The sequence below is a fragment of the Lipophrys pholis genome (genome assembly GCF_963383615.2).
Source record: "Lipophrys pholis genome assembly, chromosome: 2".
Taxonomy (NCBI): domain Eukaryota; kingdom Metazoa; phylum Chordata; class Actinopteri; order Blenniiformes; family Blenniidae; genus Lipophrys; species Lipophrys pholis.
The window spans coordinates 20,097,060-20,123,558 of NC_137636.1; the positions used below are offsets into that span (position 1 = coordinate 20,097,060).

Here is a 26,499-nt window from a genome sequence, read left to right on the forward strand (position 1 = left end):
AATAATAATAATAATAATAATAATAATAATAATAATAATAATAATATTACATATGTGCCTTTAGTGATTGGTTAATATTATGAGGTTTGTTCACAGAATTAACCACACTGTATACATCCACCGTAATCTCTCCCTCATTTCCTTACCCGAGGTACCTGGTGGTAGAGTGAGATAAGTCACTGATAACATGTAACATGGTATCGTGACAGTTTGGGGTCGCTTTTGTCCCTTCATCGAGCTAATACACCACAGTTAGCTCCTTCAGGAATACAGCAATGTGAATGTTTTGTGAAACATTGGATTGAGACAAAAGTACATTGTTGAAGGAAATGTAAAGAACTATGCGAAGCGAGAACGTCAGGAGGAAGGAAGAGGGGGGAAAAAAGGCAGCTTTGAGAAGAGTCGGGGGCAGGATTTAAGTAGAATCTTCAGCGACAGAGTGGTGAAACTGACACAAAAGACAGACGAATTGTAGTACGGCTGAAAAATCATACAAGCCGATGTAAGGTTTTAAGCATCATACCATAGCTGTAGATATCAGAAATGTCCAGAAGGAATGTGTATTTTATTTGGCCAATTTCTCATCTGCAGTCAAGTAAGGTGAGGCTTTTATATCATTTTGCAGGGTGAAGACAAGATAAGAAAGCTGTGTTTTGCAGATCAGAAAGGCTGACTGTCAGACAATGATAGAGTGTTGGTGGGAGGTAGAGTGACATAAAGGAATATATCAGCCAGAGATATTCTGACAGGCAGAAATAGTCGTGTAAATGTATTAAATTCAATGATACCGAATACTGAAAGGCAGAAAATACTGTATTTACTTCTTGAATTTTGTCAATTTTTTTAAAATCTACTTTTACCTTCATTTGACAGAGAAACCATCAATCATAAAGTGTACACACGCACACACACACACACACACACACACACACACACACACACACACACACACACACACACACACAGTGTGAAGAACAGTTTAGTTATAAGCTGTCCTGCCCACCATGAGCAGATAAGACCACTCCACTTGTTCCCATCATTTGGCACCCTTATCTAAACTGCGGGTGTGTGTTTTTCTTCCCTGTTTGTTTTTCCATCCTTTATTTATTGACTCCCTCTTCTCTATGAAGGTTATACAATGCAGTGCAGGCTTGAAATTATCTTGACCTTACCGTTGGCTCTTGTAGCCCACACTGATATTTTTTCTCCAGGAGAATAGCCATTACACTGGAATGAAGCATAAATCTAGTGTTTGTAGTGGGCTTTTTTGGGGATGTTGTCAACATCACACAAAGACAGATAATGGAACTGTAAGAAAGACGTATATGTAATGGAAGAGTTGTAATTATGTGTGTGAGATGGATTAGTGGTTGTACTTCACGGCAACAAAATTCCTTTGAGTCCTGTCGGGGGTATTTCAGCATGGAGTGTGCATATTCTCTCCATGTTTAGTAGGTGTTTTTCTTTGAGTTCCCAAGCTTTCTCCAAAAAAAGTAGAAAACCTGTTCATTGTAAATTGCCTGTAGGTGTGAATGTGTGTGTGGTCCTCCGGCACACTGTGTTTGCCCAGTGATGGACTGTTGGGCTGACCACAGTGTCAGATCATAGACTTCACCCATCGTCAGCTGCCCTCATCTCCAGAATTGACCTGAATTGGATAAAGCAATATAGAAGATGGATGGAAGTAGAGCAAAGGTCTGAGAAGCACAATGTTGGTTTGCAACCAAACGTGCCCTGAGATGCATCAGGGGGGTTATTTCAGTATTTCTATGAGGGAATGTTCATAAAGAGTGCAAATATAATTTCTTATTTGTTATAAACCCACCAGTTTTTTTTGTTTTTTTTTTAAACAAAATTAGATTACACTCTGCATGGGACTCTCTTGTTGTTCTCCACCTTTGTCAATCAGAGGTTGTACCATTGATTTTTGCAAAGAGGACATCAGGATTGGATGGCGTGCCGAAGGCTGTCTCTAAATCCAGTTCAAATGTGATAAAAATGGGCTTTACCACGACATTGCAGTAATTAAGATATCCAGCTGTCTTTTCAATATTCTCCAGTCAATATAGCTGATCAAATTGCAGCTGGTCCCTTTTCACTCAGCCGTCATCAATTTGACGGTATTCATGGTCCCTCTTGGCCAATTATTGACAGTATGATGGAAGAGCACGACGATGGAAAAGGCTCTAATTTCAGTTTGCAAGGTTGAGAGAAAGTTTAATTCTTGTCATACATTGTGTTTGTTTAAGGGGGCCACGGGTCCATGGTTGTTCGGATTGTAGTTTCCTTACATAGCAATTATCAATAAATCCTGCGCATGTGGCTAACTTCCCTGCCGGTAGCTAATTTCAGTGAGTGGGTCTTCCGCCCTAATGCCTAAACCTGCGAGATGACATGGAAATGTGCCGCTATAAACTAAACAACTGACATCGAACTTTTTATTTAATTTCCTTTAATATTTTTTACTCCCCTTTCAGGTAGGACGGCTGCTCAAATTAGCTAGTTTCCCACAGCCAAAGTCCCCGCCGGGCAGCATCTGTATTCGTCAACGCCATGAGGCCAGACCAATTCTAATATTATTTTATGGCCGTGGCATTTTTCATCCCGCCATTCTCCAATAACTTCCAACTTAGATTTTATAGCTTTGTTCTTCCCTTCTTCTTCCTTGCTCCTGCATACCTTCTGCTCACTCTTATCTCCTCAATTCTACATCTCTATTGCTCTCTAACCCGCCTGACTTCTCGCAATTGACTCATCGTATAGGTTTTGACCCTTTTTTCTACTCTCCTATACTGCTTCCTTTGCTCTTCTCCTCCCTTTCCCTCCTCCCCCATCTTCTTTCTTTATTTTCTTTTTATATATTTATTTTTTTCATTTATGACCAGCTGCAGCGGCCTGGGTAATGAAGGCAGTGTTGTAAAGTATGGGATGTGCCTTGAGGCAGACTCACACGTCTGTATATCGGCAGAGAGAAAAAAATTGAAATAGGATAGAAACAGAAGGGCAGAGGCTGGAGGATTAGAAGGCTGTGGAAACATGAAAAAGATCCAAGATTAGGAAAAGTATGACAGGAAAAAGGACTGGACATGCTATTGTGCGGATGGTTTTCATTTGTTGTTCATCTACTGTAAACTCACTGTAATTTAATCAGGAAAGGAGCAGGACAATGGCAAAATAGAACAAAAGATCAATATCTTTTCAATGCAGAAAATACACCAATACAGTATTGACATCACCTGAGAAAACATTTATGCATCCATTGATCTGTTTAGTGTTGTCAGTCTGAGGAAAGATACAGTTTGGAAAGAAAATATGCAGAAAGAGTGATGAGATTTTAATGAACTTCGATGGAGAAAGGTGCACTGTGTTGGAAATGTAAGTTGACTTGTTTAGTTCAGCAATAAATAAATAAATACATTGTAAACCAGATCATATCTGGATATATGCTGGATCACATTAAATAAAAAAATACACCACATTAAGTCTGTTTTGTATAGCTTTCAGCATGGGGAAGAGTCTCTGTAGAAAACATAGGGAGAAATAGCTGAGAAACACAAACTAAAGAAAATGTAAAGAAAGGAGTTAAGAAGCCAGAAAAGAGGGTCAGCAAAAGTGTGAACTGCATGGGTGCACTACTCCAGACTCAAGGTGTTAATTTCCTTTGGGCGTGGGCTAACTCAGCACTTTTTGGGTGCAGGCTGGAGTATCACACAAATCAGTCCGGGGAGTAGGTGATAACCATCACAGCCATGGGCAGGTGTGGTTATTTACTCTCAAATCATTGGCTAATAAGCTATGTGAAGGGTTTCAGTGTGGGTACTTTCCAAAAAAACCACTTGCATCTTAACACCTAAAACAAAGTTTGAGTTTAGAGAATATTCTGACATAGTTTGACTCCACTGGCGACACGCTTTTGTCCTATTTGTCAGGTCAAACACACTTACATTTTCTTTTCATAGTCTTACAAGTAGTATTGTCTGTCATACAAAAGTGAGTTGCAATAAAAGGATGCAGATATTCACAGTCGTGTTTAACTCTTTAGAGCTGTATTGTTGCACCTAGCAACAGTTTCAAATGTTAATATTCTAATTCTTTTTTGTAATAGAATTCTAATGTCATGGCGTTTTTTTTTGTTTGTTTGTTTTTCGGGGGGGGGGGGGGGGGGTTCCGTAGAGATAGAAATGTAGGCTACATGATTCAATGGAACAGAACAGTGAAATACGGGGAAGGCTCTGCGCTAGACTCGTCAGTCCAAGTTCTGTATTCATGAGTAGACCACCTTAGATCACTATTTCCGGTGATTCTCAGGTACTTTATAAAACTACCAAGTCCCAGGAGAATATGGACTGGGAGCCGTGCCACTCTGGAGGCTGCCATTGTTGTCAATGTCCACCTACTCGAGCATGTGAAGAATGACTATTTACTAGAGATGTGGCGCGCATGTACAGTCGCTGCGTTTCAAAGAATTTGCCTTTTCTGTGGCTCCAAGCGCCTAAAATGCAACAAATGTTTTCTCTTTTCACTTGAGAACGTTGTTGTTTAAATGAGCCCTCCTTCTCCTGGAAGCTTATTGATATGCAAGCTTACACTTTGCAGTACTGCCAGGAGCCATGGGGGCAGTGTTTAGATTAGAAGCAAATAAGCAAAAGACACAAAACGTTTTAAGAGCAGCTTAATAATGATGAGAGACATTTGACTTTCTCACAGACCAATGCTGACTTCCCACTTCATTTTTCTAGAAACAAACTCTGCTCTTTGACATTTACACCCTGTGGAGCAAACATATCTGTCCTCACGCAAAAGTATAAATAAATCCTAATAAGGAAACATTGTTGAGAAAAACTTTTGTTTGCCTCATACCTACGACCGAATCACAGCTGTATCCACAGCAGTTGCTCTTGTGCACTATTCCAAAGATATTTTACAAAAAAAAGATTTATATTACCAAATTTTTCAAATTGTTTGAGCAAAGCAGCTCACGTGTGCATGAACATTGCAATCCACTCATCTCAAGCATCTCATTGTCTATAGTTTAATGAGGTGCAATCATCAGTCATAAATTCTCTTTATGTTTTGGCATTTTTCGAGAGACTTTATTTCTCTGGCATCCACAACTGAGCTCATAATATCACATATACTGTCATAAACTGACTTTTCTTAACCTTTAACCTCATGACAGTTACAATGGCCACGTATAAATGCCCTCACATTTAGAGTGAATAAAGGGTTTGTGGGCCATATGATCGAAAGACACAATGAGACTGACAGTGCTCCCAGAAGGCCCTCTAATGGTCGATTTGACCTGAGCAGAAACTATTCTCATCAAAAGCAATATCTAAGATAAGTTAAAGTTACATATCAAGCTGAAGGTAAATGTAAAATAAAACATTTTCACAGCATTTATTATGGTCATTTAAACTCAAGTGTACATTTCAAGTATTTTAAAGTGCGTTATTGAAGATGAATTGAGTTAGCAAGTGAGGTTTTATCTTGCGTGAAGGCTTCTTGTCACAATTTATCAAGTGAACCTTTGACCTCCCACCAGCTATTAAAAGGTGGAAATCACGTAATTCGCTCATCCAGTTCAATGACCGTCGCAATTCTATAAAAGTATTGCACATTTAGTCATTTTTAAGCAAAGAAAAATGTGTTCAGGACTTACACAACAGCTAGATCTGTGTTTATCAAAACAACAATAAAATCAGTCTCCGCGGGCTATTCACTGCAATATTTACCAAGCTGCCATTATGGTTTTCAGTAACTCAAATAATTATAATGGACTATCTGGTAAATCGTAAACATGATAAATGTTGACCATTTGAAACTGCTTATATTATGAAGGGACCCACATACATTATAAATGTGTGGTTACACTAACTGGAATATGGTTTAATGGATGTAACAAGCGGAAGATAAACTGGTGGTCTCATTTAGCCAAAGAGAGGCCGAGGATGTGGTCACTCAACAAAGAAAGAGCCCATCCACTGACTGAAAGCTCGGACCAGTCATGTGTCCTTATTCACTTCTTATAGCAACCTTTGCAACTTTGTGAGGCCAGCTTATGGCTGTGGTAAAACTAGTAAGAACAAAACACACCACATAAACTTTGCTTTTAGCATCCACATAAACTGCAATAGTATTTCTTTTATGTGTTTTCTGAAGAGCATGGAGATGTGAAAGTTTAGTCCTCCACAGTGTGAGTTTACGTTACACAGCATACGTGGCATTTCTCTGCAGCTTTTAACATGTTGTGTTTTGTTCTAATTATTTCCAAAAAGCGAACAATCCCTTCTTCTTTATAAGGTCATGTTCCTACCGTGTCCCGACCAAAGTTTCAAAGAAAAGAATCGCGCTAGGTTTGGGCTGATTGATGATCCAATCGTAAATTGGCAGATTTTTTAGCGCTTTTTAGTTGCTTGTTTAAATGACAATGACATTGTTTGTCCCTGATTTATTACACATAAATCAATGTTTTTTTGAGGCAAACTGTTTTACCGTCTCAATGTAATCAGGGAAAATGCAACTTTTCTGAAATGCGCAGTTTTGTGATCCTTTTCAAAACATTGCTATCTGAATGTAAAACCTTGCTGAAACAAAAATGACAGCGTCCAATCAATTGTTGTTGTGTAAATAGGGCTGTCTGCCACTGGAAATACCTTAAAATATTAACCGTTGAGTTTGCAAAAAAGTGCACTCATCGTCCAACAGAGAGATCAAACACACCAGGTTGAGGTTCAGTGAGAACTTTGCTGCCAAATTTAAATCTCAGCGAAAACTCCAAGGGAAACCTTAAATCTCCAAGGACTCAGGATGCAGACGTTTGTGACACTATTTCACAAACGTCTGGATTCAGACGTTTGTGAAATGGTGTCAGAGATGGCAGCATATGGATGGATGCATCAGTCCACAGTACTGAAATGCTTCTTCCACAGAAGAGAGACACCAGCAATTTTTCCACCAATACAAGTCTCTATTAGTTGTTTTTTTTATTTATTCTTGTGATTACTCACTTTAATCAGCCAACTTTAATCTACAGGTCTATAGTGCCTATACGCACCAGTGCATTCACTGACCCGCCATGAATGCCGATCGGATCAGTTATTGGCGGCTTGTACAGGGTACTGATAGGAAGATATGAGTAAAGACCTAAGACGAGTTCGCACTCGGCTTCTTTTCATCTTACATGCATTCTCTCACAGCACGACGATGCTGTGTGGCGCGCTCAACGTTAGTAATTATTTTGTACATTAGTCATAATGAACTGTTATGAAGTGACAATTAGAATGCCATGTTCCGTGTTTTGTCCACTGTTTGTGTTGGTCCATGCTGCGTTTGGACTCTGATTGAACTTTAATTTAACTACGCCAGAGTACACATACTTTTCAAATGGACTCGGCCCATTCCTTTGTTGGCACCATGAGTGGATGGCAGCATTCACACTTTGTCAAATACACTGCAATGAGGCATCAGTCCGACAAAATGTGACAAGCGTGAACCCACTAAGACAGGTGATAGACTTCCAAGATAATGTAGGGCATTGAAGTTCTATCTGTAGTTATTTATTTATTTTCTTCCGTTTTTCTAATATTCATGAAATATCAAAAGTGAAGTTCAGCCAGAGTACCACTTTTGTACCTGAGCAGGATCCCACAGATGTGGCTTTGAGTTGTTTTAATAAAGCCACTGTGTGAATTACCCTTGAGTGTAGCATTCGCCCCGTAACACAACACAATAAAACCCTTGCAATTTAATATTTTTGGGAGCTGTAGCAGCCTATATTATGAGGTATGTGTCTATATATGTTCTCCATAAATATTATTGCTGTTTTCCACAGTGCCCTGCATGCCACAGGCTTTATTGAATATACAACAAACCAAAGGGTTGGGCAGCATCCACAGGAATGTGACATTGTGTCTTTTGTTGTCCAAGCTTTCTTTAGGAAACAGCTGCATGTTAATGCTAATGCTACGTCTGTTAAATCTGCGTTTAAGACAGTCGAACTGTAATCCTTGAAGTGCCCCTCTCATACCATGACCCAAGGATCTTCTAAACACAGCGGGGGTAGGAGGGACATCCTTTATCCACTCTGCTCCCCGCACATAACTTCTGAAGGCTCTTACAGGGACACAGAAGGACTTTCTTGTTTCTGCCCTTGGGCACTGTAGCAGAGGAACTGAGATTCATGTGTTGTTTTGGCCCTCAGGAATTTGTGTGTTTGTTGCTGAGTGCAGACTCATGTGGAGGCAAATACATGTCTTGGAAGTGCGTGTGCATGCTATTGCGTAACTGTTTGTGTGTCATTGAGCAACTTCGCTCCTGTGTTTTCACACGTGTGTTATTTCAGCCCAGAGGCTGAGTGAACTTTGCCTTTGTGTCCCTTAACACCCTACTTTGCTGTCACCACTGCTGTACAGCCACTGTCGCATTCACGGTAAATAACCGTGCCTATATTAGTCTTTTTATGGCCTAAAATAATAGAGTTACAGCATCATGAATGTTTAATACCTTTTCCCAGGCTCTCTGCTGACAAAGGCATAATTAAAGCTTGTACGTAACACGCTGGCTCAACGAAAACGCACCATTTTCAGCAAATTCATGGGTGTTTGGTTGGAAAAACACTCACTGTGTAATTCTTCTTAACAAATGTTCCTGTTCCTTTTGAGTAAATTTAACAATACAAGATGTACACAGGATGCAATGTGGCTAGATTGTATTATTCTTTGCTCTGTTTGTAATTATAGAAAAAATAAGACTTTGAAATGATGTCTTCTGTAAAACAGCTAAAGGTATTTCGTGCTTTGAGGAATGACAGAAAGTTGGACAAAATTGCTGTCATTCATGCCAGAGTCAAATTAATTCAGATGTTTAGACTTGTGTAAACCCTGTTTCTCCATCTTCTCCAGTGATCCTATTATTTTCTAATGCTTCACTGGAAGTTTTCATCAGTTTGAATAATTATTTCAATGACAAAGGTGGTGATTGTAGGAATGCACTGTGGTATAGTGGTTAGTACTTGGAGGTCACCTTGACAAAAACACCAGTTTGATTCCATGCTTGAGGGCCTTTCCCAGCAGATTTTGCAGGTTGTTCATATGCATGTGAATTTTATGCAGGTTCATGCCACTTTTCATCCCAGTCATATAACATGCATATTAGACGAGAGATTCTTCTAATTAGACCATAGGTGTGATTGTGAGTATGTGTGGCTGTCTCTCTCTTGTTTGTTGGATGGATGAATTGAGGGATGAATTGATGGATGGAGTTAAGCTTGAGCATCACAATGAGGAAGAAACAATTCACTCCTGCTGTTCCTGCCAGACAGGTCTGGTTATTTTAGATCTGCTGATATTTTCACCCACATCACCCATGGTCTGCTACATTTGGCTCCAGTCTCTGAGAAAGTGCTATAAAAAGCATATTCAGTTTTGCATTACTTCACTCACATCATTAGGTATCATTTTTAGACTCAACTGAACTAAATCTGTATAAATAATCAGATGTTCACTATGTGTCTCTAGTTTTCCTTTGTTGACTCCAGTGGTTGTTATAACTGAAGATTTCCGTCTGTGTCAGTTCCACATACCTGATTGCATGTATCTTCACAACGATTGAAATATAATTGAATTAGGATTCATCAGTGTAGAATGAGTGCTGTAGTGTAATTACCGCATTACTGAAGCTTCTTCTGTGGGCGTTGGTAATCAACCAAGACAGAGAGAGAAGAAACAGAGATGCAACATTAAAAACTATGATTTTTGTTATTAGACCAACAAACTGAGCAGGGAAATTCAGTCTAAATCAATCTTTACTTCGGAACATAGGAATTTTAAACACTGGCAATGTTCTTGTTATTTCAAAATGTGGGCCTCGTGCATGTTTTATGCCGTCTTTAAGGCGATGTCTATGAGCAGAATGCTGAATAATTGACGAGACGCGAAGCTGGATCAAACGGCAAGTCTGCCTCTGTTTGTGCCTCTCTGTATGCACAGACTTTTCTCTGTGCACGTTTCTGTATGCATCCGTCAGTGTTCGCAAGTGGGGTCGATCATCTATAAGGATGTGTTTTCAGTCTGTTTGTGTGTGTGTGTGTGTGTGTGTGTGTGTGTGTAAGATAAAACGACTGGGTTGTTTTTATTTTTTGGTTTGTGGTGTGATAATCACCTATTAATGTATACTGAAATATTACAGCCGGTTGTCTCACTGTTTTTAGCTGACAGTTGTTTTCTCCCTGACAAACGATATTTCAGATTATATTTTAGCTGTCATGCTATTATTTAATTACACACAAAGAGACATCCTGTGTCAGAAAAGTTCCATATATCTTCCGTGCTTTAGTGACATATTTACGATGACTGAGCTGCTTAAATTGTCTTTAAGGCAAGACAAAATATAGGACGTTCTGAAACAGCCTACGATTACAAGTTATACTCTGTTGATCTATGAGAATCAAATTCAGAATTGCTACACAGAACCAGAATTACCTTAGATCTCATTTAATTTGTAAATTAGCCTTTTATTCCATTATAAAACACTGGATCTCATTGTTAAACTATGTTTAAATAAAACCACCAACATGCCATGGTTTTGTAGGTTGCATTCCTTTCAGTCAAATGGACCATAAACAATCTGATCAAATGTCAGTCCGGTTGAATTATCAGGTATCATCATGTGTCTCTTGTAGCTGATCAGATTGGCCGTATACAACTGAAGTCATGTTCAAACTGAGGAGACGGTGTTACTCTTTGTTTAAGTGACACATAAGATTGTTTTCTGCTCAGAGATCTGTGTGCATCTCTGTTGCGTAACGTCATGACGCTTCACGCACAGTGTTTTGATAAAACTAGCAGCAAAACACAATTGTTAGGTGCATTTGACAATGCTGGTTTTAAAAATAGTCATAGACCGACATGATGTTTGCAGTAGTGACTTATTTAACCCAGTCAATGAGAAGCTAACAGAGTTTGAAGATAATAAATTGATTTTCAATACTGGAGGGCTGACAGTGAAAGCAGAATGTGGAATCATGTGCACATGTCACAGAGGGCCAATATCACAGTGCAACGCATTATGGGATTGAGCCAATGAATGAAGTGCATAATATTTCTGATGCACATAAACCAATATGATGATTTCAACGAATGGTTATGTCAAAGGGAGATTTGATCTCAATCACAAAGAATTCAATCACAAAAAAACAAGAAAAAAAAGAAAAAGAAAAGTGACAATGGAAACAGTTAATGTCTCAACAAAGCATCTCCATTCAGTGAACTTCAGCCCTCTGGTGCACACTTTCTCTATTTTGGAGAAAACCACCAACTGTTAATGAATATCTCAGTAGACCAGGATTACTTAGATTAGCTTGAATGGCAGCAACAACAATATTACGTTCCTTCTTCCCTGTTATGATGCTCGGAGTTAACTTCATCCAGTCCTCTTGAGACACACATAATCGCGTTGAAACCTGCGTCCATGCTTTAGCACAGCGCAAAGAAACGGGAGAAAATCTGTTTGTATATGGACTTATCCACATGTCTACAGACTGATATAAATACAGTTTCTGTCCACTTGTCTGGATACATATTTGCAGTCGAGACCAAATGCGACCAATAAGAGTGTCAAATACAAATACTTGCCAGTCACAACATCTCTGATTTTCTAAAATTGTACACGCCGATTAACTAAAAATAGTAAATAAAATACAGTGAAATAACATTTCATTTTCCAAAGATGTGACTCCCAGTTATTAGAAAACACAAAGCTTGACACCATTATACGATATTTGCTCACAGAGCTGCTTAACACAGCTATTGTTTGGTACATTGTTGATTGTCTGAGCATCATCAGCTGCAAGGAGTCAATGAAGAAAAGCACAGTAACAGTTATTTTATTCATCATCACAAGCTGACCAAAACAGTTAAAAAAAACAAATATCACTTGTATTTTTTTCGCCTCGGTTTAACAGGCTAAGTTGACAATGATGGCTTTATTAAATGCAAGTTTGATAAAAAAAAAATAAAAAATGTACGGTGTTGCGATATGACACATATGACAGCAACAAGACGTCCTCTGGCCTGACGCCAGTCACATCCTCTGTTTGTCTTGGGTCTGTCATGCCATTATACTTCGACCGAACCACTCCAAAGTTTGCTTGGAGGTGGACTGTGACCCTTTTTTCACGGGGTCTGAGCTCACTTGTGTGCAGGTTTTTGATGGCAGCTATCAAACCTGCACACGCTGACTATACAAGCACAATAATTGGCCCACGGTCCTTTTAATCAAACCAGCAAAGATTCACTATGCCATTAAAAAGAGAAGAAAGAAAAACTGCTCTTTGTGTCGATATATACATTTTGGAAGTCACTGAACCCCAGGTTACTCACATTGGTGTGTGTGCATTAATGTTCGTGAATGAGTCACTGTTACTGATCATGTAAAACCTTCTGAGACGGATCAAATGGTAAAAAATTGCAGTTAAAGTAAAAGTCTGCTTATCTGAGGAAACTGTATTTGTGGCTCTGCCTAAGGCAGAAAACATTGCTTGTGTCCACATGCTCAGATTGAAATGGTTAAATCCCTGAGAAACAAGTTTCTATTGATTGCATGCAGACACATTGTGTTGCGCCCCTGCTACAAACGGTGAAGTGTTGAATTAACCGCAACGGTTTATAAAGCTCTCATCGGAAACTGCAGTTCACTCACTACAAGATCCGCCGTCAGTACTAAAGCAACATACTGATACATATTCGCAGCCTTGTATCTTAAATGTGCTATGATTCAGATCTGGTAGATAACTGTGGGTCTCTCTTTTTTTTTGTCTTGTTCAGTCTTATGTACACGTATGCTGTTTGTTTTTCTGTTTGTTATATCAACTCATTATTATTTTGCAGATACCCAATTGTTTTCCAATGTGACTTTCAGTGGTTTATAGCAATTACAGTTCTTTTTCATTGAGGATAATACACTTGCTGTTCTATGCTGTACAATAGGTACTGAACCTATTACTCTCGCCATCACATCCACTCACCTGACCACACACACACACACACACACACACACACACACACACACACACACACACACACACACACACACACACACACACACACACACGCACCGCACGTCCGCCGTTGCACACTCACACTCAATTGAACCTGTCATCTTCTCTTTGGTCCCCTAATGGGCGTCTACTCCTGGAGAGCTATTAGAGTACAGGACATGTTATTGGAAATCAAAGAGGATTTGGAGTCCAGGGTGTCCTCCTGCAGGGGAAAGTACCCAGCAGAGGTCAACTTCTTACAAAAACACACTCGGTCAACTCTGACCGGCAGGATGGATTGCTTCTGGGTAAACCTCTGATTCCATCATTTGCCATGGTTGGTTTAGTTATTTCGGGGATGGGGCTCAGTCACAATTGAAAAAGGACATTTTGGATTTATAGAACATTCTTGCATACAGCTGTAATGTCAAACTAGATGATTTCCTTTCGTTAATGCCACTCAAAATTGTATTGCATAACCTGTTTTCATTGGGAGAAACCCTAAAGACTTGATTATACAGAGATAATCTATCTTAATATTTGTTGTGGTTGTTGTGCCAACAAAGTGTAATTTATCTCAGTCCTATAAAAACTATTACCTGTCCTAACTCCTGTTTGTACAGGAGTATGCCTTTCTTATTGGTTTACACCATTAAAGCTTTAATGAAAAGCATCTTTAGAAGGATACCAAAACTGCAATACTTGATGAAATGTACAATCTGCCCAAATCTTTAGGGGACACCTCCAATGAGTTTGTTAATTTTGAAGCACAGTTATTATCAAGAAAAACTGGCACCTGAGGAATTTGGAATACAAAGAAGAGAAATACTTTTCTCTCTGCAGGTTTTAATAATGAAAAAATTATTTCATTAGCAGGGAGCTGCTCTGATAGGATCTGGTAACCTGATCAAAACTGTAGAAAATACAATGTTGAAACTCCCTTTTGAAATTATTTATGTAAACTACATAAGACTGTGTGCTCAAGATTAGTTTTTTTTCTATTTACCTCATCTAATAAATTAAATGTGGTGAAATTACTCATGAATAGCTGAGGTGTTTACTGTTAATCAAATGGTAACATCCTTAAAATCCTGGTAGCAGATAAAGTGGCACTTCTTCAAGTAGAAAATGTTGTGACTGCTTATTGTTCCTGCTTTCTCTGTAAAAACAAGACTAAAGTGAATTTTGCCATCACAACCCTGTGGATCTCAGACCAAACACAGAGAGAAAATGACAGACCTACAAACCCTTTCTGACTGACATGGAATTTTGAGTGTCCTATCAAGCTCAAATTAATGATCATGACACCCAGAGCGGAGCCACAGAAGCAGAAGGAACACTTTTTTTCATGTTTCAGGTTTCTGGATTAGATCCTCATTTAGTCATATGCTCCTGTCCACACTAAGGGCCACTCTAAGTCTAAACCGATCTGTTTGTCAGCACTACTGACTGGTGTCTTAGCACAAAACAATGCAAGACCTCCAGAGCAGCTTGAAATTTGAAAGTGCAAATGTACATTAGAAGCCGTGGAAAAACAAAAGCAGCGCGATGCAATTGATCTAAGCTGTGTGCAAAGGCAGGGCTGTGGGGAAATCAGAGGCTTCATTAAAGTTTCATATTGTATTTCTGTACACTTGCAGATTCATCTCATGTCTCTGTTTACTTAAAAGCCCAAACTGAGTAAAGTTAGACCCACCCAGGGAGTTAACAGTACAACAGTGTGAACAATAGGGTTGTCATGTAAAAAAACAATCTGTTTAAGTTTGGCTAATGTTTTAAAAATGAACTCAGTAAACAGATGTTGAAAATATCCCAATAGAAATTTGTTTGTTTGTTTGTTTGTTTTTTTAATGGCACAATCACATAGTGAATAATCCATCTTTGAAGATGCCATTTTATTTTAGCCATGTGCTGTGCCTTTTAGTGGAGAATCTACCTCTTTATGTCTGCTTCTCCACATGTCTGTCACTTTGCACTCTCTTCACATTCACACAGCGTCATGAAATAAACAGGTTGACCACACACACACACACACACACACACACACACACACACACACACACACACACACACACACACACACACACACACACACACACACACACACACACACACACACACACACACACACACACACACACACACACACACACACACACGCGCGCAACTGGGTATTGGTCCACAAAGATTCCTACTGAGCTTCAAATGACCTGTGAAAATACAGAATTCTAATGTGAGTTTTAGTCAAACACACAAGCATGCATACACACATTCCCAAACTGTACAGAGCAGTTTGCCCTTTTTCACACTGATGGCAGAACTGGTTAGTAGATGTCTTTGATGGCTGCCCAGGGTAAAGGCCAGCTGCCGGCACAAGCTCTAGGAGATTGTCTGGTGGTCCAGACACGTCCAGAACCTTTTGTCCCAGTCTGTGTGTTGTTAGTGGCATCGTGAGAGCTGGACAACAGGCTGACACTGAACTAAATTACAGAAATCAAAACCACATAAGAGATACAAGAATCTTCTTAATTGAAAGAAGTAGGTTAGTCCAGTCAGGCAGTGCAACCCACACTTTAACCACAATCTATACCTTCAATATATTTTAATAAACATTCTAAGCTCAAGGGTTGATATCCATTGCGGACTTCGCCCATTTCAATACACGTCATTGCTATATTAAAGTATAAGCATAATGTTATTCTTGAAAAGCAGCTCTGAAGGTCATTGCAGGATCTGATCTGTTTTGGTAGTGCATAAACACTTTTTTGATATTCCTTTCTCATCCTTATGTCACCTAAATCTGGGAAAATCATTGATTCTTTTGTTGATGTGAAAAAGATTTGAAATTGATTGAATATACCCTTCCTGATTCACCAGGTTTTTTTTTTGTTTTTTTTATTTAACCAAGATTGCATGCACATTGGTTTGTTCCAAAGGTTTCAGAGCTATAAGCTACGGATAGTTTGTTTATAACATCCATTTATCTTCTTTACCTGTTCTGTCCAACAACAACACAAAGAGAACAGTTGATTGTATATGTTTCTTCCCTGAAACTCCCTCCAGCCCATCTATAAAGAGCCCAAGAGGTTATTTGACCAACTGAGAGATTTCATTTATCCTGTGAGTTTTGAACCAACCTCGGGGTCTAATACCAGGTTGCAGAGCCTGGTATAATCTCAGACTGAAGCCAACCGAAGGGCATCCTAATGAGGAGCCTGTAGTACTTTTAATGGCCCCTCAACATTCAGGTTCTACTCCGATTCCCCCCTGAGAGCTCCCCTTCTGTCTCAGCTCTCTGTTACCCGTGAGTTATAACCATGTGTAGATGTTCCTCTTGGAGCTACTTGTATCTAAAGTTTTAATCTTTCGGTCAATACCTGAAATTTCATGACCAGAGGTGAGAGTAAGGATGGAGGCTGACCAGTTTTCCTTTTCTCTCAGCTTCCTTTACCACAGTAGTCTGCAACAGCAACTATATTACTTCTGCCCGTGGACAGTCTCACAATTTCTTTTCCCAGTACTCTGAATAAGATCCTGAGACACTAGAATTCATTCACCGAGGGTAGTTTCTCTCCACCTTTATGAAACTGACATGCTCCTGCCTTTGCCTGAAGCAACCACTGCCTTGAAGGACTCAATTTCAGACCATTGCAGGTCATACTGGAGGCCTCATCCTATACGCAGGGGAGTCCACTTCCCTGCATGTTTTTCATGTCTCCCTTCTTTAACCTTAATATCATGATGGTGACATCACCACGTTCAGCCAAAAACCTGAGAAATATTTTCCCTTTTTCAGACCATTCATTATGAATGCCAGAAACAATTGTGCATAAAAATCACCAGTAGATCAGGAATAATAATTCCTTTTTCCAGCCACATTACAACACTCCAGAGAGGTGATGGGGTTAAGGGTCTTGCTCAAGAACCCACATTGGTGACCCTTCCAGCTGTGTGATTCAAACCAGCAAACCCAAGAATCAGGATCCACTTCCTTAACCACTCGGCCACCACTGTACATATTACTGAAACACTCAGACCAACCAGGATTCTGCCAACACTGTAGTGACTTAAATCAACTGATTCCCTCATGTTCATGCTTGTTAAACATCTCAAAATATACGAACGAACACACACACACACACACACACGTTTATTTGGTGGTTCATTATTATTCTAAGGAGAACTTCTCACCTCTATGGTTTAAGTCGGACAAGACTCTGGGACAGGTTAGATTGAGGGCAAGAAGTACTTTATTATTATTTCTAAGTTTAACTAATCTTGTTTTTTGTTTTTATGAAAAAACTACTGTCCGCTTGTATGTGTGTGTTCAAGAACAAACATCAAGATGAGCTTTATTTCCCCCTAAAGGAAAGTGGTTTGCGGCAATGAAAAACAAAATGAGACATTTATAATGCATTCACATGTATATGAAACCTAAACATATATTAAAACCAGAACCGATTCAGCATTAATCAATCACAATGATAAATACAATAGGGTCCTTGCCTCCAGGCAAGGCCTCCTTTTGGACGTTTGGAGGCCATGCCTTTTGGGCTTGGTCCCTAATAAAAAAGAATGTTTATAAAATAGATAGGACTATGACTGGTGTGTGTGTGCGTGCGTGTTAGGTGGTTTGGCTTCTGCCTCCTCACAGTAACAACACAGAGTCAAGTATGAACATAAGATTTTTCTTTTAGAGAGAAATCCCTAATCACACAAACAATTAATGAAATTATTATTATTTTTTTTTTCCCATTCCTGTAAAATATACAGTGGATTCAGGGAACTGAATTAGCCACACTCATATTTGACCTCTTTTCTGTAGCTTGCACTGAGCCTGTTTGCTAAGGTGAGACTGGTTGTGCGGGACAGGAGCAGCAAAGAGGGAAAAATGGAGGTAAGTAGGAAGAAGTGAGATAAATGGAAAGGCGGGGAAAAGGAGGAAACCATGGTGTTGGTACAAATTGTTTCCATAGTGTTTGAAGTTTGCAACAGTCCAATTAGCCTGCAAAAATCAGGATTACACACACACACACACACACACACACACACACACACACACACACACACACACACACACACACGTAACAATCCTGCACTGTGAAAGATAGAGGCATACAGAGTGCAGGGAAGAAGAGTGGGCTTGTGATGTGGAGTGAAAGTGGCAGTGAGTTTTGGAGAGATGGCAGAAACCAGGGGAGAGCCGCCTCCGTGCTCGTGACAGCGGCTGAAATCCTATCCACTGGAGGAAAAGGAAGACGACACTCCCGTGAAGGAAATGCACGGGAAAGCGAGGCGAGTTGGGGCAAAGAGATAAAAGTGACAGAAAAAATTCACAGATGCAGCACGTGCCGGAGTCTCGGCAGGCGAAGGAAACGGCAAAGCGCACAGATTGTTTGGACATTTGCTCGTTAGACGCAATGATAAATAGATGAATGTTTGGGCAGTTTTGGCCAGTGTGGGTGGACAATCCAATCCACAAACTATACTTGTTTGCCTTTATGCACAGCTGTGTTCCAGTTACCAAATCCTGTGCCTGCCACACTTAATACGTCTGTTTTTCTTTCACAGAAAACAAGAAAGAATAATGAAAATTAACTACACAGTATGCAAAATGGTGTTTTTACAAAACTGTCTCTTGTGGTTGGATTGTATTTTTGCATGAAGTGCAATATTTTCCATGAGTTCTTTTTTTCTTGGATTTATTTATTATGTAATATCCCCCAGTAGCAATATCAAAGGCTTCAGAATCTTAGTTATATATTTTCTTTCTTTCCTTGTGTTTTTTGCAGACCTTGACACACCGGTTCTGACGGTGCACCAGACCATCAGCGATGTCCGCGGCAGTTACTACCAGGAAAAGACGGTGTTCCTGCGCTGCACCGTCAACTCCAACCCTCCTGCAAGATTCATCTGGAAACGTGGGAATATGCTCATCGAGCAGAGCAAGGACAATGGAGTGGACATCTACGAGCCTCTTTACACTCAGGTACACACGAGCACATCCACAGCACAGACACACTGGCAAGGATTCCGTCACTCCCAGTTGTGCCTCACTGAAACCCACCCATCTTGATTATCATCTTCCTCACGCTGGGATTTTTACTCCATGGTGGGCCAAAATATCTTTGTTACTGAGTTTTAGAATGGACACAGGTAGATACAGATAGAACAAGAGAAAAATCTATATTTTACCCCCAAAAGAGAGAATGATTTATTTTGGTCACGTGATCTAGTTGACCAGCTGAGCTTATTCTTTGAGTTCTCTGAGATAATGCAACATTGGTCAAATGCACCCTGAAGCTCCACTATTTATTTTGTGGAAAATGAACGTCAATATAAGCAAAAATGCATTGATCTCAGCTTTGTATTAGTTGTCCTTGCTTTTCAACATGCACACCTCTTCATTACTTCCTTTATCTGTTGTGGCGTTTAACCAAATGTGCTGTCATTTAGTTGAGAAAGTAATTGTTGTTGGATGGATACAGATTCTTTCTTTCTTTTTTTTTTTTTGCGCGTTAGTGGTAAATGGTCAAATTGCACAGTAATAGGTTCAGTGTTGCAGTGAATGAGGTTTTTAGAAATAGTCCTTCAGGCCTTCAGGTTTTGACATCAGGTAACCGTCAGAAACCAACAGATGATCCAGTCAGTCAGGGTGTACTCGGAGAGCAAAATGCCCTGTGAGTAAACAAAATGACCACAAAAACAGTCCCTAAGCCTGATCCCCAAGCCAATCACACAATAGCTGCACGAGTACAACGCTTCCCTTTTTCTTTTGTGCATTTATATCAAAGCATCAGTCAGCCACAAAGCAGAGCCCCTGGAGTTCAATTAACCAGCCAGCTGAGCTCTTCCCAGCACTGCCTTAGACTCTGTTACTCCATTGAATACTGTATCAGAGACAAAGTCCCAAACTGATTAATCTTCGGCGATGGTAAAAAAAAATATATATATATATGTTGCTGCTTTTGTGTGTCCAAAATGGCATGTGTTTCTACACAAGAAGCACATGGAGCATGAGGAGAGATAAACTGATTTCTTTCCGGTCCTGACATTCAGGGTAGCTCCATTCTCCACATGATTTCATGCAAATCATCATTCATATGACTCCATATGTAGATCAATGCTTCAGTTTATAATCAGGGCATGTCAAACGAGCAGTGTGTGTGCCCGTGGCTGTGTACATGCATGTGTTTATGTCGACGTGTGCTCGTCTGTGTGTGTATCTGACCTTGTTTATCACACCGCAGCTCATCAAAAATTGAAGTGACTTTTTACACAAGATTACAACCCAGTTCTGAGGAGACCAAAATAAAACCTCAGAGTTTTCCTCGCTGATCAAACCTTGCGGTTAATGCACATGGAATTGTGGTCATATTAGATAAGTGTTCAGACGTTCTTGTGCTGTTTCAGCATGTTGTTGCTGTGGGTGTTTTTTTTTGTCCTCGCTAGGGTGAGACCAAGGTGCTGAAGCTGAAAAACTTAAGACCCAAGGACTTCGCTGATTACACCTGCCAGGTGTCTGTCCGCAATGTGTGTAACATCGAAGATAAGTCGGTCACCTTCAGGCTCACCAATGCTACAAGTAAGTTTTTGGGTGTGTTTTTTTTTTGGGGGGGGGGGGGTTCTATCTAACTCTTTTTTTCCACCAAAGACAAACAATCACAAGGACATGTACATGACCTTACTGTGTTAAGATTTGAAAACCTTCGTTCTGTATTTCTTTTTTGATATTCACACACTCGCTCTCTTTCTTTGATACTCTCATCTCATTTAACTTTTCTCTGCATGCTCACAGGGTCTCAGCACGGGAATCCCTTACCCTCCTTCTCACATTGGTAATACGTATGCCATCTTTACTCGTGCAGGAAATAGCATTTTCCTTTCATCTTCTCATCTTCTCACTTCTTTCAGTATGCCTCTCTTTCTCTCCACCCGTTTTTCTTTCCCCGTTTTTTTTTGTTTTTGTTTTTCCCCCCCCAGCAATTGACTCACCACAAGAATTCACTCGGTCTCTCCATCCTCTCGCTTGCCTCCCAGCATGCCATATTGTCTATCTGTCTTGTTTTTCTGTTGCTGAGAGCTCATCTCAGGGCCGTCAGCTGTAATTCAGTTGTCACACTCCCTGTTATCTCCAATTCACTCTGCACCGCTCTGTCCATCTCTGTGCCACTGCCCAGCAACTCTGTTACTTACGACAACACTGTTGGCGTTGACAAGCCTGTCAGGTTTGTTACGGTCAAAGTGATATACCACAAGGGAAAGACCCATGCTTGTGCAGCCACACTAACATTTCTATTCTACTCAGTTTGGTTTTCCTCCTGTGTTTGTTTGTCCCAGCCTCATTTTCTAAATGACAGCCGGCTCCTGTTTGTAGCCTATTAGTAAATCTTGTTAAACAAATAAGCACTTTATAGCAGTTTACAGGAATATATTTCGAGCCTGTTAATGAGTTAAATTTGATTCATTTCAGTAGATTGACTGTATTAATTTGACAGCAAGGTCCTTGTTGAATTTAATGAAGCTTCCCACAAAACAAGAGTGCAGAATTTTCTTTTGTCTTAATGTTCAATAGCTGTTTGAAGATAAGAGGACTGTTTGGGGCTTCGCGTCTTAATCTCTCTCACGGTCAGTAAGGGCACTGCAGCAAATGTGAAGAAAGCAAACTTATAATGACGGATTTATCTAAGAAGGGGCTGCCTGACAAGCTGAATGTAACGTTAATAAATCTTGAAATCTGTTACAACAAAAGGTTGGTACTTAAAGTATTCTTAACTAATACTTCACCTCCCACTAAGGTAGATGAGGAGGTTGAACAACCTGCTGGCCGTCACTGAGACACGAAGCTAAAGCAGGACAAAAACTATTTCACTTGTGATCAAAGATAGCTTAATCTGCTCGCACTTCTAAAGCGAAGTAATTAAAATGATGTAGGTTGTTAAATACAACTGTTTAAAAAGCAAAGCATGTCTAGAATTTCAAAAGGCAACTGGGCATTCGGGAAGTCAAAAATCAGAACCAACACATAGTCTGGCGTCTGTTTCATATCCGCTGAAATTGAAGTTGATATCAATTTTACACCCAGAAAACAACAGTCTATTGTTTCCGTGTTTGTCTCCTCTTACATCAAGCTGCCCATGAGCCAGGCACGAAACCGGATCAGCTTTGAGGGAAATGTACTTCGGGATTTTGGCATTTGGTGAAAAGTGCATCATGTCCATGATAAAATGCTTAAAGAAATGGAAGATACCTGTACAGATTATATTTAATGATTATGTCGTCATCTAAGTCTTTATGTTGTTGGGAACTGGGGCAGTTCCTTGATTGGAGGTTTTCTGTGTTTACATGAAAATCTAAAACGAGCAACATGGCCATCTCTGCCATAGCCATTTCATTGCTTCTTTCAAGGTCCAGAAAACAGACAAATAAGCTTGTCTTCACATAAATCAATCAATAGGGCGGTGAAATAAAGCTTGGCAGGAGCAATTTGTTTTCTCACTAATTTTTTTGAACAGCAGTCACCTTTTTTTCTGCCATTAATATGTATAACAAGCATCAGAACCATTGCGATATAGCTTTAGAATTACAAACACCAAGTTTATGTCACTTAAGTGGTAACAGGTTGTGATTTACTGTATGTCTGTAACTGTTCAAAATAACGTTAAAGTAACTTATTTGTGTATGAAGTGAGTATATTTCTTAAGTGTAAATTACATCAGATTTGCTTCTGGCTTCTTGCAGCTCTCTGAAAACTCCTATTTAGCGTTAGTTTTTCTGTTGTTGTTTTTTTATTTTTTTTCTACAATTGGAAGATTTTCCAATCTCTCAGTTACTTATGAAAGCACCGTATAACACAGTGGGTCCAGCCGAATACAGAACAGTTTTTCACATGTGCAGTACATGTTTCATTAAGTAGTTGAAAAGTATTCACAAACTTCCTCATAAAGAAGAGGTTACTGACTGACGGAGAAAAGTGAAATCTGAAGTGAAATGAAGGCGGGACAGACACAAATCCCAAAGACCTAAGTGCCTGATGAAAATAGGCGAACAGAAAAAGCAAGTTTGGCTGTGATACTGCAAAAGAAAAGAAAAGAACTAGACAGAAAATGAGAGATGGCCATGGCTTGCTGAAGTGCCCTGGAAAACAGAGTGATGCTAATGAATCAGCCTCGGGTGAACAGACAAGCAATTAATTACTGCAGACAACACATTGGACCAGAAATGATAAATGGTGGGTTATGATAATAATCATAAAAAAAACATTAGAAAATAATCAAATTGAAGAAAAAATGTAACCCCCCCCCCCCTCCCCCAAAAAAGAAGAAGTATTTCAGTTCAGTTTCAAATACTTTTTGAAAAAAAATACTTAAACTTTTAGCAGTGTTGAAATCAACTGGTGGTTAGGAAAAACAAACAGGTGTTGAGGCTTGTGTTGTGTGTTGTAGGTGTTCTTTACTCTCATTGCCCAAGCCTTCCCTCTCCTTCTTTGTTGCGCTCCCATGGCTGAGATCAATTGTATCCCCCACAGTGCAGTCAACACACAGAAAGACACACACAGACACACAACAATGAGTGTCTGCCTGGTGCTGGCATCAGGACTCAGACACTTGCCAAAACAGCCAATCTGTCTGGACCTCACAGCATGATGGAAAACACGCTGCTTAGTCTGCCTGAGAGTGTTTATCAATGTGTATCCCCCCCCCCCCCCCCCCCCCCCCCCACACACACACACACACACACACCCACCCACACACACACACGCACACACACGCGCACACACACGCACGTACGCACGCACGCACACAAAACACTGCCAAACTGAAAGTATCTTGGACAAAGGCATGCAAGGTTGTTAATGTGTTATTGCACACTCGTCTCTACTCGTAACCTGACAGATAACTAATGAGATGAATATCAGTAAAGAATTAGGGGGACTTGATTTATTATTTGTGATTACATATATTTTCTGAAATAAAGTAAAAGACAACCAGAGTGGGATTGCCAGGTAAGGTGGAGGAGAGCTATCCCCTTTTATTCCCTTTAGACCTATTTGTAGGTTGTCGCCACATGGCCTCCAGGTCCCTGTCAGAGTGATTGAAGCTCCCTCATCAGCAGACTGGACAAAGAACATCATAATATTGTATTTTAATGCCCAAATAAAGCAAAGTTGACCACTGTTGCTGATCAAAAGTGAAACTTACTGTGAAATCTAGAAATCAGGACCCACACTTAGTAGGAAATGTTGATTAACATTGCTCTTCTTGATGATTTTATCGTTAAAAGATTTTGTTGTTAATCACTGTTGGTATACTATTTAAATGGCTTTTTCTTTGAATAGGGAAGTTATGTGGTTATGTTATCATATGTAGGGCTGTGACTGTCTTATCGTTTACCCCATAGCTGCTTAGTCATTTTAGTTCATCTTTGTTATGCTTGCATTATATTCCAATCCCAAAATGTGTGTTTTAATTAAATAACCCACATCATTTAAGTGTTGTTTCATCATGACTTCAGGATAGGTATGCTGGAAAACACCTTGAACTCTTTCTGATCTCTGCAGTTTTAAAAGAAAAAGATCAGTTGACATTTAATTCTAATTAGCAGGACATCTATTTAAGAACCAGACCCTTTGAAGTTTATTGTAAGTTTCCCAATTCAGAGTTTGGAGATATCCAACTGTCAGACTCCGATATTATAATGAACTGAAGAGAACAGATAACATTTGAAAACTGAATTGTTTACACTTTCTCTGACAATAGTAAAATAGTGGCATTTCATGCTACTTTACATGTTACCATTGGAAATAAATACTCTACAATTTTGGGATAATTACACCAGAGACAAAAGAAATGACGTGAAATGAAAATGAAAGGTTTCATAATGTTTAAAGAAATCTGACACGTGTAAACATGGTGATAGCATCTCAAAAATTACATTGAAAGGAGCAGAGTGACAGACCAGGAAAAAATGATTTACAACAGAGATACAGAACAGAGAAATACACAGGGGGCATCGACAGGGAGGGGGAAAAAAACAGATGGCCGTAACAACTGAGATAGAGAGATTGTAAAAATAGGAAAACAAACAGTTGAGTTGCTTAGTTTTTTTATCCTCTATAATATTTATCTAATGAGCATATTTTGTTATTCCCCTCTGAGCTGCATGTTTGTCCTTGTGCCGTCAGTCACTGCGTAGATTAGATTCATCCAACTAGGTCACCCCATCATTGCTGATTCACCACACTGGGACAAGGGGATTGATTGATTTTCATATCATAATCCCAGCCTGGGATTTGAGTCCGAGGCTCCTGCCGTCCAGTAACTGTCGGCAGCAACCAAATCCTCTTCCCTTGCCTCTCATAAAAACGAACATCGGGGCAGTGCTCCGGAGCCTGGTGTGTTATTTAAAGTGGTGGCATAGCGGGGTGGAGGGGCTAATGGAACAACAGCAGAATATGCAAAGGGATGGAGTAAACAGGAGCATTGCAGTGACTTACACACAGCTGAATGAAATGAACAGAAATGTATTAGGAAGTGAGTATGATAAAAAAAAGAAAAAATAGAAATCACACATCAGTTGTAATGTCACGCCTTGTAAACTCCTGCTTTTTTAATTTTCAAAGTTCTGAAAATCATTTTTTTTTTTTATTCATATCTTCTCATCATAATGTGACACTTAATTTTACCCCAGAACAAAAAGAAAGGAGACAGGGAAATTTATTTCAGCAAGATCATTTGAATCTAATAGCTTTTGCCATAAGGTAAATTATTAATCCCACCCAAAATGTTTTCTAGGAGTGAGCTAAACCAAAGGTCTAGGTATTTATAATTAAATCATAAAACTTGCATGTGTAATCACTGTCGTGAAATGGGAAGGTGAGTAAGAGTTCCTCCACAAAAGAAAAAAAAAAAAAAGCCAAACTGTAACTTACTTTTTTTTTACTATCAAGTAATTGTGACTTCAGTTAGATAATTTGCAGGGAATATACGTATGTCAGAGTCTTTCTTACAGTCTCTAAGTGCTGTGACTTTGAATAATTTGGATTAAAAAAATAATCATTATAACCCAGCTCCAGGTGTCATCCTAGGTGATGATTCTGAAACAGAGTTTTTCACTTTTTAGTCTGTTGACATAAATGGATCAGATGCTACATCATGAAAAAATGTTTAAGGAATGCACACATCCATAAATAAAGGAAGCGGCTGTGTTGGGTGCAAACAGGAAACACAAAGACACACTGTGATTTAAAATCTGTTCACAGCCATTGTCAGACAGAGTTAACTAGTAAAAGTGAAATATGGGTGGGTTTATTCAATTTATCGATTATTGTAACACTTACTACAGTATGCCTTTACACTAATATGACAGTCGTACAAGGGCCTAATATATATGATTAGATCAATAGGTGGCAAGTCCTAAGGCGTATGAATTCTCACTTGAACATTTGAAGATCAATGGGCAAT

The 26,499-nt window shown here is 39.5% G+C and overlaps 1 protein-coding gene across 2 annotated transcripts in view; it reads left to right on the forward strand.

Annotated features, from left to right (window-relative positions):
• mdga1 (MAM domain containing glycosylphosphatidylinositol anchor 1) overlaps window positions 1-26,499 on the forward strand; it is a 181,563-nt gene that overhangs the window by 93,707 nt on the left and 61,357 nt on the right. For both annotated transcript variants that reach the window (XM_080458769.1, XM_080458770.1), the window contains exons 5-6: window positions 18,829-19,025; window positions 20,489-20,621. In XM_080458769.1, coding sequence (XP_080314895.1) covers window positions 18,829-19,025; window positions 20,489-20,621 — 330 coding nt within the window. The remainder of the gene's footprint in view (window positions 1-18,828; window positions 19,026-20,488; window positions 20,622-26,499) is intronic.